Below are 12940 nucleotides of genomic sequence, written 5' to 3'. Positions count from 1 at the left end.
AAAGAAATAAAAGTATTCCCTAGTTCTTTAGTGCACACAAGTCCCCAAAGAGCAGCTGCTGTCTGTAAATAAATAGGCATCAGTTAGCCAAGGGTCAGCTACTATCTGTAAGAATTTGAAGCTAATTGTACAGCCCAACATAGTAGTGTCTGGGATGCACACTTAACAGCTTTTCTCTAGAGCTAATTACTTTGTCATACATAAAGCAAGCCACCTCCTTTTACAATTGCTGTTTGTAGAGTTAATTAGCTTTGCCAGCATAGCTTTGCTAATCAGCTTGCCTTTTCTTAGCAACTAATGTGTCTGTGGAGTGTGGCAGCACATTTGTATTGCATTCTCAAAAGGCAGTGCAAAAGGAAGAGTTCACACTGTGTGCTTTAACATTCAGAAATTCATAGACATTACTTAAAATTTACTAGTTCAAGCTTGAGAAATCAAGCTGTAGCTTGAAGTGTGTGTATCAGGTATTAGTCTTTTTAGTTGCTTCAGCTTGCAGCAACAACTCAAAACTAGGAATACAGTTTTAATGTAGCTTCTGTGTCTACTTCTGCTTACTTTTTTCTTCTCAATGTCAGCTTTAAAAGCAGATGCACAAAGTAATCCTTAGGTAATTTCTAAAGACAGGATAGTCCTGTAGCCATTCTTTGGTTAGGACTGTGGGAATCATTAGTGGTTTGTCAAGGTGTCCTGTATCTACTAGCCACTGCTTTAGAGAAAACATGAGAAATTCATAGTCAACACCTGGAGGATGGGGGGGGAAAGATTTTTGCTGCTTTTCAACTGTCTGATCAGATATTGATCCAAACATTAATTGAGCAGTTGATTTAGAATATGTAGGACCTATGTAATTTAACTTCAAAAGTTATACCTTATTGCTCTTACTAGACAATTTGGTATTTTTTCAGAGATAATTTATTAAGTATTCTATGAACTCTTGTAAAATAAACATTTTCCACTTAATGAATAGTTTCTAATATAATCCTTTGTTTCTTTTCAAGTAAAATGATTTAATGGATTTTTAGGGAAGAAAGATTATTGTTCTTACGTATACATCTGTTCCTAGATTACTCATGACAGACGTGAACTGTCATATTCTTGGTGCTTTGTCAGACTTGAGTTTTTCCTTATGTTGCACTTAACAGAGTGATTTTTCAGCACTGTAACGTTACTTTTTAACAGTAATATTTTATAGGCAAATATAAGTTTATTCCAATGTATAATTTTCTTCTTGCTTCTAATTCCCTTCTCATTTTTTTTAAAGCCTGATGTACGTGCTTCTTACTAAAGTATTGCTTGAATTTGAGTATTCTACACCAGTAGTACCTTGCATTTTGCCTTTTTTTATGTTAAACTGCTCTTAGATTAGAGACAGATTAAATTATCTATTTAATTTTGTTTTGTTTTGATTACACATCCATTTTTTTTTCTTTTTATACCTGCATTACATGGTTTTTTTTTTTCGCAAAGATAAGTTTTTCTACTTTCAGGTTTCTAACATATGTCACAACTAAAATTAATTCCATGAAAGGCATAAAAACTGCCTGCCTTGAAACAGGGCTGATTTGTTAACTGTTTTGTGCCAAGAACTTTTGGAGGTTCAGAATTTAATGAGATTAAATTGTGGATATGATCTGATGATAATTTTGCTAGTAAACTAAGAAATTGTAATGTCTGTCAAAGTGACATGGTTCTAAAGTAACTGGTTTGTGGGATTTTTTTTCTTCAGTCTTATGATAATGGCCTGGCACAGGGAGCTGGACTGGAATCTCATGGTAAGAATGTTTAAGTGTTCTACACCTTTCAGACTGGTATTGAAAATGCTGTAGGAGGTGCAGGGTATGCCATACCTTTCCTTCTTTTCCGATTTTTAAGTAAGTGGTGTGAGGAGGAGCACATCCAAAACATGCCTCTAAATATCACTTCTTCCTTTAGCTAGCTTAATATCTGAACAGATGGGCTCTTAATATATCACCTCCATTAATCTTACAAGTGTTTTGTTGAAAGGTGTTGGCCGTAGATCTCAGCTGTTGCTGACAGAGCAAACTTTTTCCACACGTGTCATTGTTACTCTGACAGTTTTATCTGCAAGAGATTTTGTGCAATGCAACTGATTATTTCCAATTTCAACAGCTTTGGTAAAACCTAGAAAGATTTCCTCTGATAGATACAGCATCTGTTGTGGGCTCAAATCCTGAAGCAACAGTTAATTTTTGTAAAAAGTTGGTAGCTCTGAAGACAGGAATCCCTAAGAGACTTAAAATACTAAGAAAGTATTTTTAAGCAAAATGTTTCCATGTTACGAAGCAGCAGTTTGCTTGTGACAGAGGAGCTATTGACTTTTATGTGGCTAATACGAAATCTAGTGCTGTGGTCTACTTGACAAGATGGTGATTGGTCAAAAGTTGGACTTGATGATCTTGGATGTCTTTTCCAACCTAAATGATTCTATGATTCTACAAAATGTTTACTATCTTTATCCTTAGTATTGAGCTTTGATAGTATTTTGTGTGTTTCCTTCCTGCTGGATCAATAAAGCTGAAATATTTAAATTATACCCCTTGGTAATAAAACAGTTGGTTAACTAACTTTGTGTAGAGTGTTAGTGATAACAGATAGCAGTACTTCAGCTGCCTTTTCATACTGCTTTTCAGCATCAGAGTGAAAATAACCTTACAGCTCCAGAGGTCTTCCAGCACCAGGGTATTGTAAGGAACTTTGGGGTTGAAGTCATATGTTAGCAGCTTGCTTATCGTCTTTCCCAGCCTCTAATTTTATCATATCAAAGTATTAGTATTAGACTCAAATTTTGATGGGCTTTAAAAAGTGGTGGCCGGGCTACACAAAGAACATGAGTTTAGTTTCTAATTTACCATGCAGTTTCCTTGACAGCAAAAAATTCCTTGGAAGCACAGTTTGTATATATTATGACCATGAGAGTCCAGGAGTCTTTTCACTGTTAACTGTGCTTTTTTTTTTTTTTTAAGTTTTATTTTTAATTTTTTTTCTCCTTCTGCTCACCAGACACTTCTGTCTGTTTATATCCTCTGAGGGGTGGTGTCTGAGATTGGCTTTGGCATCTCTGCTTCAGTCTGATTGCTGGCATCCCAATGGCTTTCTTTTTTAAGTTACAAATGAAGAAATGTTTCTGTTCCAATGCCATTTACTTATTTCTGGACTGCTGTGTAATGTAAATTCCACAGCATTGAGAGAAAAAACAGCTTTAAGAAAATGATCTGGTTTATTTCTACAAGAGCTAGGCTGAGGGGTTTTTTCCCCCCTTTTGACATACCTGCTGAACTAGAGTGTTCTTACTTACTTGGATTTTAGACTTGAAGTTAACTTTTTCATACTTCTAAAAGTCCACTGATTTAATTGCTAATAACTTAGTTAAGTTCTGACTGAGATCATACAGTCTTCAGTGAAAATCTCTGCATCAAAGCATTGCAAACCCTGCTCTCTCTTCTCAGGTGGCTCTACATTTTGTGGTATTGCATCTCTGTGTTTGATGGGCAAACTGGAGGAAGTTTTTTCAGAAAAAGAACTGAACAGAATAAGAAGATGGTGTATAATGAGACAACAGAATGGCTACCATGGACGTCCCAACAAACCTGTAGACACTTGCTATTCCTTCTGGGTGGGAGCAACATTGAAGGTAGTGTGCAGAACAGCTATAGGTATAGTTATTCACTTATTTTGATTTCTTTAAGCACCATTTTCTCTGCTTGAAAGAGTTAGATATTTGACACAAGTGCACCAATATGCACCAATGTCTTTCATCTTGCAAAAATGCAGGAAATGGAGGTTTACCAGATTAGTGCTGTCTGTGCTGTCACTGCTTATCTCAAAAATAGGCACTATATTCTAGTATTAAAAATATGCTAAGACTTAATATATTACTGTTATGGTCTAATTTCTTTTCAGCTCTTGAACGTATTCCAGTACACTAATTTTGAGAAAAACCGAAATTACATCCTGTCAACTCAAGATCGCCTTGTTGGTGGATTTGCCAAGTGGCCAGATAGCCATCCAGGTAATACAACTTTTCAAAATTACTGTGAGTGTGTTCTAAGTAAGAAATGCATTCCAGCAGTCAGACATGTGAGAGGTGTAAGGGAAATCGTACACTTCCAAAAAAAAGAAAAAAAAGATAAAAAAAGCCCTCAAAGTATAATAAGGTTTTCATTTTCGAAGTAGAAAGAGGGAGATGAAGTTTTTCCTTGTTCAGTCACAGAGGAAGTGAGCTGTTGCTGTTTAGATTACTATTAAAAGAGTATCACTGTCTATTTAGTATGTGTTTAACTGTTCTGCTTAAAGGGAATATTGTGCTGTAGGTATCCCTGTAAATTGAGTTTAATATATTAAAACATTTGTTTCTTTAGTAAATTAATCATTTCAGCTTATTGAGAAGTCATTGATACATCTAAAAACAGTCAAAATTTACACAGTTCCGTACTATGATTTGTAGATTGTGGTTATACGTATATATCTGAAAGTTAATTATTATGCTTTTGGAAGTGGATAATTTGAAGTAAAAATCCAAAAGGATGCTAAAATCTCTTCATTTTAAAAGTTGTTGGAATTCAGTTAGGGTACTGCAAACTTGTGAAAACAAAGCTTGTGCCAGTAGTGTTGCCCATGGGATTTTGTACAGGGAAGATAAACCGACCAAATAAAACAAAAATTTAGTCATGATAAAGGAAGAGTCTGTTCAGAATCTGTGTCCTGTTATTTAACCCTTTCATAATTTCAATTTGAACAACAGTTCAGAATTTTTTGAGGTGAAACCACACTGAAAACAGTGCTTGTGATAGATTTGCTTCTGCCACTTGCCTGAAAATCAGTTTAGGATTTCAGAGGAATTTTGGAGGAATTTTTGGAGGGAGTATTTTGGTTTATCTTAATGAAACATTTACCTTGTGAGGTAGAGATTATAAAAGTCTGTTTCAAACACCTGTTGTGTGTGAAGTGCCTTATCTTGTCTTAAACTTAATTTCCTTTTATGACATGGTTGCCTGCCTAGTTGACCAAGGGAAGCCAGTTGGGACCTAAGGTTTTCAATACTGTCACTTCCAGGATCCTTCTGGACAAACTGTCCAGCATATGGCTGGGTAAACACATCATGGGATGGGTGACCAACTGGCTTATGCATTGGGCAAAAAGGGTTTAGTGACACCAAACTGGTGACCTGTTACTAGTGGGGTTCCGCAGGGATCTGTCCTCAGTTATGTGCTCTTCAACATTTTCATTAATGCCTTGGACACAGGACTGGAAGGAATACTAAGTAAGTTCACAAACAACACTAAATTGGGAGTAGCTGTTGGCTACTCAAGGGCAGAGAAGTCTTGCAGAGACACCTTGACAAATTGGAGATGAGCAATCACCAATCGTATGAAGTTGAACAAGGGCAAGTCTGGGGTGTACATCTGGATAGACTGGGAAACAAGAGGCTGGAGAGCACCATTGCACAAAGGGCCTTGGGTCTGGGTGTTCTGGTCAACAGAAAGTTGAACATGAGCCAGCAGTACCCTGGCAGCCAGGAGAGCCACCCGTGTCCTGGGGTGCATCAGGCACAGCATCACCAGCCGGGCAAGGGAGGGGATTGTCCTGCTCTGCTCTGCACTGGGGCAGCCTCACCTCGAGTGCTGGGGGCAGGTCTGGGTGCCACAACACAGAAAAGCCATGGAGCTGTTAGAGAGTGTCCAAAGGAGGGCACGAGGATGGGGAAGGGCCTTGAGGGGAAGCCGTGTGAGGAGTGGCTGAGGTCACTTGGTCTGTTCAGCCTGGAGGAGAGGGGACTGAGGGGAGACCTCACTGCAGTTACAACTTCCTTGTGAGGGGAAGAGGAGGGGCAGGCACTGATCTCTCCTCTCTGGTGACCAATAACAAGATGTGAGGGAATGACCTAAGGTTGTGTCAGAGGAGGTTTAGGTTGGATATTAGAAGAAGGTTCTTCACCCAGAGGGTGGTTGGGCACTGGAACAGGCTGTGGTCACCATCCTGCCAGACCTGAAGAAATTTTTGGACAATGCTCTTCGGCACATAGTGTGAGTCTTGGGGTGTCCTATGCAGAGCCACGAGTCAAGACTTTGATTGTCTTTGTAGGGTCCTTCCAACTCAGGGTATTTTATGATTCAATGATTCTGTCTTTTAGCATAGTTGTGACTGTTTGAGATAAGATTTGAGAAAGGCAAGACTAAAAATAATTGTTTTTCTTTCATGTGTGTGTGCATGTGCGTGTATTTTCCAGACTTACTGTAGCATTTTTTCCTCAGGCAGATGGTGATGTAAGTCTGTGTTCATGTTCTGAAGGAAAAAGTAAAATGTTAGTGCAGTTCTGATACAAAGAACAATGAAAAATGAAACATTGCAAAGATTGTTTCTGAGGAATTGTGTTTTCATTGTTACAGATACACAGCTGAGCTTCCTGCAAGCTCAGTCTCATATCTGAAAGGCAGGCTGTATTTTGATCATTGTATGTCTACACAATAAAGATTCCTAAGACTTAATCAGAATTAGATTTGAATTTCTGTCGCTCCTATTTTATAAAAGCTCTGTTTAGTTTTGGGTAGTCAACCTGTCTTTGCTGTGCAATAATGTTTTTAGGAAGAAAACTAGAAGAAATTGCAGAAGTCAGTCAACTGCTTGTGATAATCTATGCATTATATGGACTTGCAATATTAACAAGTAACTCTTCTCAGCTGATTATTCAGGGAAAAATACTGTGTTGTAGTCTTTCTGTGTTCCTATGCTAACAGTCATTAAAACATTGTTGGTTGTGGAGGGTGGAGGCCACAGTGTTATTTAACACAGAAGTGATAGGACAAGAAGAAACAGCCTCAGGTTACACCAAAGGAGGTGCAGGTAGGATAGTAGGAAAAATTTCTTCACCAGAAGGGTTGTAAAACATTGGAACAGGCTCCTCGAGGCAGTGTGTGAGTCACCATCCCTGGAGATACGATGTGATACTTAGGGACATGGTTTAGTGCTGGTCTTGGCAATTTTAGGTTTAAGGATTGAACTCTGATCTTAGAGAGTCTTTTCCAGCTGAAATGATTCTGTGATTATTTTAGTCAGATACTAAATTATTGACACCTCCACAGAGTGCTACATGTTGAGATTTTGCAAGGGGCACATGAAATTCCCATTGTCTTTCCATCTTTAGCCTGTGATTTCATGGACAGATAATCCAATCTGATGTTTGCTGCTACCCAGAGGAGGCAGACTCAGCAAGCTGTAACCCTGGTGTAAGGTGGACATCAGGAGTAGCATGGGACAGGAGAGTAAGAGTATCCCATTTTGGTAGCAGTCATCTCTTGATCAAGCTGCATGAATTCCTATCCTTAGGGTATCTCTCAGGAAGGAGGGAAGCTAGGAAAAGTAATGGCTTCTTCAATTTCTCTTAAGTCTTGCTGTTGGCAGCTATTGGCACTAATTTTGTTGTTTCAGTAGTTAGCTGCTCATGGAGTAACCAGCCAAAAAATGCTTGCAAGAAAAAAAATTTGCTTTCTGGACTGGTTATTTTCAGATGCTTAAATCCTTTTGCTTTTTGGCTGTGGCACTCAGAAAAAATAAAGTAGTGCACAAGTTGTTACAAAAGAAATCTGGACTTTAGTTCATGCTGGTAGCTTTGGGCAGAAGTGTTTTCCTTCCATCAAAACTCAAGTTTAAAATAGCAGTTGATTATTTGTTTTCCTTGGCTATAATTACTTGGGGGTGTTTGAGTATAGGAACACTTGGCTGTTACAGACTGAAATTTTATCTTTTTTTTTCTTTTCTGTCGTTCTTTCAGATGCTCTACATGCCTACTTTGGGATCTGTGGTTTGTCATTAATTGGAGAAGCTGGTATTTGCAAAGTTCATCCCGCCCTGAATGTAAGCACAAGAGCATCAGAGCGTCTTCAGCACCTTCATCAGATCTGGAACACACGGACTTTAAACAGCGTTCAGACGACACACACCTCTCTACATGACTGATTTAGACTTGAATTTAGTTCTGGTAGCATAATTGTAGCCCAGGGTTAAAAGCCATGTATAACCAATGTGCTCTTTTAAGTGCTGGAGTCATACAATCAGATCTGTGTTGCTGGCATCACTTTGATAGGGAGTTGCCTTCAGCAGGTTATTCTGCATTGTGAAAAAGGAAATGATTATATAGAAGTTTGTCACCGCAGACTGTAAATGGCTTTTCAGATGGCTTTACTTATAAGAAATCCCTTGAGGCATTTAAACTTCATTTTAATTTTATTTTTTTAAATTTGTGCATACTGTGTCAAAATATATAATGGGGAAGTATTTTCAAAATTGTTTACATATCATACAGTATAGCACAGAACGTTGAAGTTCTTTATAATCTTACTGTTTGACATATTTTTGGGTAGAGAATCTCCCATATTAAGTCTCAGTTAAAAGTACCTATTATCATCAGCTTTCAGATTCCATAAACTTTGTTTTTCACAAACAAATTAATTAAATACAAATAAAATTATTTTATTCAATATACTGGACTTTTAAAGTTGTGTGGCCTTACTAAATGGATTTCATAATTCTTCTGAGTAGGTTTTACACAGATGCAGTGGATTGTTAGCCAGATAAAGAGTTTTCATCTGAAATAGTTTCTTCATGTGAAGCTTGCTAGGAGTGAAGGGATATTGATGTGTGTCAGTAAGAGATAACTCAACCCAGTCTTTTGGAAGCATACCTGTGTGCAAGAGTAGCATTAGAACCTGCTTCCAAAGACAAACCTTTGCAATACATTGAAGTTGTTCAGCTCAGAGTAATGATGAACATTCTCAGCTTCTTTAGTGCTTTACTAGTGCCTTAATTTGTATGCTTGAAGTGCTGTTCAGAGTTGAAGCAAGTAACTTTGCAGCTGGTGTATTTGTGGCTGGTCAGTTTGTGCATTCACTAGACACCACGACATCTTTCTACTTGCCAGTCATTAACGGCACTTTTTTTTTCTAAAGGTTCCAAAGACAGCTGAAGACTTCTTAAAACAGATTAAGTGCACCGTTTGCCACTGCTGAGCCCAAAGAGACAGGATCGTAGACCATTTTGGTCAGCAAAAAGAGCTTTGGGGATAAACACGATTCCTGTTTTGCAATGCAGGGCAAGAGAAAAGGGTAGTGTAGTTGTACCCCTAGCACACATGTTGTAGAGATCCAATAGGTATCTTTAGGCTACCAGAACAATCTCAGTGTCCAAACCTGTAGAAGCCTTCTTACCTAAATAAATAGTTTTTATTTCTATAGCAGATTAATTTACATGGCAGCATTGGGAGCATAACTAGCGATAGTGATCTGCTTGGAAAAGCAGAGGAAGAGCAGGGGACAGTAAAGATGTATGATGTAGACACATCCCAGGAGACACTTTATTTGGAGGAGGAGAGACTAAATAGTTGGAAAAACTAGGAAGTCTGGAGGGGTGGAACCAAGAGAACTGTAGGGCTGTTACTGGGGAGGGGGAATGAGGTACTGTTGAGTAGGACTGTTGTAGAGTAAGAGAACTGGAAACTGGGAGATACTGAGGCTGGAAGCAAGAGCAAAGAATGTGGAGTAATAATGGAACCAAACTGGTTGAAAGGATCTGAGCTGCCTAGGGTAAGATTGGGGTGTGAAAGAAAGGTAATGACTCAAGGAACACGAGGGAGTTAAGGGGAGGAAAACAGCTTGGGAAGTAGTTTTGCTGCTCACATGCTGAGATGACCAGAAATCCAGCCACAAGTAAAAAGAACTAGTGAGATACCTAAAAGAGAGGATCTCCCAGGCAGGGGGCTCACTACAGCAGTTCCTGTGGGAATCCCATTTTCCTGGAGGGGCTTAACCAGATATTGGTCAGCAAAGGCTGAAGTAGCTTCCCTGAGCAGAAGTCTCTTAGGTCATGGGGGTCTACCTAGATGAAAACCCGTTTAAAACCAAACAAGAAAAATCTTGAAGTCAAAATTGTTCAAAATAGCACAGTATTTGCTTGTCTTTACATCAGATGGTGACCACAAGCTGACTCATGGTAGGGTAGGATGGGTTTCTGGAACACGGTGTAGTTACAATGAAGATGAGATGTAATTGTAGCTACCCATCCCCACTATTGCTCTGCCTTGTTGGTGAACTATCTTTGAGATTTTTAGCATTTACTACATGCTAGAGGGTGTAGAGGGAGTAGCTTTGAATTTCAGAAGAGTTGAATAAGGTGTTCTTAGTCTCTGCTGGGAAACAGCCTAAATATTTGTTCTTACTTAGCTTCATAAAAAATGATGTATTTGATTATCGTGAGGCAAATCCATGCTTGCAAAATCCTTAACTATGGTTCCTGAGTTGCCCTACGTGTGACCAGGTTCTCATCTGTGAGGGACATCTGGGTCCCTCAGCAGAAAATACGGGGGTAACAGTGAAAAGTCTTATTACGTGAACAAGAATTTAAATTCTCATGGCAAGTAATTTAACAGTTTTCTGCCTCAAAAAGCAGATAACATTTCTTGCTTTGCTTTCTGTATCTGTAAGCTACCCTGGGTTCTTTATATGGATTTTACATTTCATGTCTCCTTGGCCCGCAGTTATTCTACATCTTTTCAGGCTGCATGTTGGCTAGCAGAGCTAGCCTTTCCTAAAGGTTGCACGAGGTGTATTTGTTTCTCATTAACTCCTCAAGTTTGATGAAGGCAGCAAAATATGTATGCCTTCGCCTCAAACTGAGTGTCTAATTACTCTAATTGGTTTGAAATCTTTAATCTTTTTTAAGTTGACAAAAATCTGTATTAATAACCAACTCTGCATTCATGATTAGCCATTCTAAATGCCCCAATTGATGTCAGGCAAACAAATGATGAATATTGAATGTTCCTGTGTAGCAGACATCTGGATTCTGACTGTATTGAATTGCTTTTCTGATTTTTGTGGGGTTTTGTGTCTTCTGACTGGAAAAATGTTAAATGAGAAAAAAATGGACAAGAGTTTCACAGAAGTCCATAACCTAAAATCACTTTTAAAGGGGATACATCAAAATAGAGTTAAAATTTAAATGTGAACTGTGAAGTTTAAATGTAGCTAGAAAAAGCAAACCATGTGATTATTACCTACCTCTAATAATTTTGTGTTAACCACATCTTTACATTGCTGAAACTGAACCTATATAAGAAATTAATGCATTTAATGGCTTTACCATGTGCTTGAGGATGTAAAACCTCTTGGCTATCAGGCTGACAAATGTGCATGCCTCTATCCTATCTGAAACACTCCAAAACTCTATGTGTGGCCCAAGTTTCTCTTCCAGAAAAACGGGTTTAAAATGATATGTTGAACAAAGAAAGTCAAATGTGTGTTTTCCATAGGATCTGAGGATTGGGGATTTAAACATTGTCACTAGGGCTTTCAGGGCCGCTTGATTTGTACATAGCTGCTGGCAGATATGATAACACCATTTTGGAAGGCTGCTGCTAAGTATGTTTGTATTTATAAATTTTCATCTTGAGAACTGTTTTTTCTAAATGGAACAATCATTATCACTGAAAAAAAACCTAGCAAGTGAGTTGGGCATTGCAGAAATACCTGAAATATGTATTCTGAAGCACATATTAAGAGTACCTTGCTCCATGCTCTAATGCCCAAGGTAAAAAACAACCTGAGAGGAGCAGAAGAAGCTACATCAAATGTGCTTTCTCCATGGATGGCAGTATAAAAATTAAATACTTTGTAGAAACTGTTGTGTTCCCTAAAAAATACATTTCAACTTTGTACCGAGTAAGCCATTCAGTATGGGGTTGCCTAGTGTAGAAGGGGAGAAACAGTGATTTCCAAAGTCAAAGCCTTTGTGGACAGCCCATCTCCTGGCATTTTGGAGAAACCTTGCTATCAGTGTCCCTGTGGGGGTGAAAGAGATGTCAGGACATGCATGAGAAGCAGAGAGAGCCTAGGTAAGAAGATGCTATTGCTGCAACCAAAATTCAAGACATCTCCAAAATTTGTCAGTTGAATGAGATTATTGGTCTGTTAGGTTGATGTTTAATATTGTGGTGGTTCTGAAAAGCTCTTTTTTTGCTGTTGCAAGAAAAGGCTACTTAACAAGTTTTTCTCATTTCAGACAATATCGGGTGAAAAAGAAGAAAGTCTCAACATCTTTATACTAAATGGTTATTAAATTACTCCACTGAGTGGTTACAGTGTGTTGTAGATTTACACTTTCCATTCACCATTTTAAAGCTTTTGTGTTCCTGGTCTCTATTTGCCTGATTGGTTTCTGAGTTTAATAAAATTCAATGAACTGTTGGGAAACCAAGGGATAACTCTGTAATTTCTTTTGAACTGTAGCTCTTGTCATGTCTTTTTTTCCAAATTATCTGTTCTGGGTGAGGAGCTGTCTTCCTGAGGGCACAGAGAATGATAACCTCCAAAGGTTTTCAAGCTGAACCCACTAAAGGCAGCAAACCCTGACTACTGCTTTATTTTTGAGGCTCTGGAAAAGTGCCTTATTTGATAACTACATTGTAAGGACATAGAATCATAGAGTGGTTTGGGTTGGAAGGGACCTTAAAGATCATTCGTTCCAACCCCCCTGCCATGGGCACGGAGACCTCCCACCAGATCAGGTTGCTCAGAGCCTAGTCCAGCCTGGGTTTGAAGACTTCCAGGGATGAGGCATTCACAACTTCTCTGGGCAAACCTGTTCCCAGTGCCTCACCACCCTCACTGTGAAGAATTTCTTCCTCATGTCCAATCTAAATCTACTCTCTCAGTTTTAAGCCATTCCCCCTTGTCCTGTCATTACATGCCCCTGTAAAAAGTCCCTCTCTAACTTTTTTGTAGGGTCCCTTCAGATACTGGAAGGTGCTAGAAGGTATCTCTGGAGCCTTCTCCTTCCCAGGTTGAACAACCTCCTCTCAGCCTGTTTCCATAGGAGGGACTTTCCAGCCCTCTGATTCTCCTCTGGATGGACTCCAAAAGGTCCATGTCCT

The 12940-nt window shown here is 38.8% G+C and overlaps 1 protein-coding gene across 1 annotated transcript in view; it reads left to right on the top strand.

The window, feature by feature from the left end:
* PGGT1B (protein geranylgeranyltransferase type I subunit beta) overlaps positions 1-8497 on the top strand; it is a 33612-nt gene extending 25115 nt beyond the window's left edge. The window contains 5 exon segments of the mRNA XM_069001271.1: positions 1727-1772; positions 3468-3652; positions 3922-4030; positions 7790-7924; positions 7927-8497. Coding sequence (XP_068857372.1) covers positions 1727-1772; positions 3468-3652; positions 3922-4030; positions 7790-7924; positions 7927-7970 — 519 coding nt within the window. The 3' untranslated portion in view covers positions 7971-8497.
* Positions 8498-12940: the final 4443 nt, after the last annotated feature.

The sequence above is a fragment of the Aphelocoma coerulescens genome (genome assembly GCF_041296385.1).
Source record: "Aphelocoma coerulescens isolate FSJ_1873_10779 chromosome Z unlocalized genomic scaffold, UR_Acoe_1.0 ChrZ, whole genome shotgun sequence".
In the NCBI taxonomy this organism is placed as follows: domain Eukaryota; kingdom Metazoa; phylum Chordata; class Aves; order Passeriformes; family Corvidae; genus Aphelocoma; species Aphelocoma coerulescens.
The sequence above is the reverse complement of the archived record's forward strand: the minus strand, read 5'-3'. Positions and strand labels throughout refer to the sequence as shown.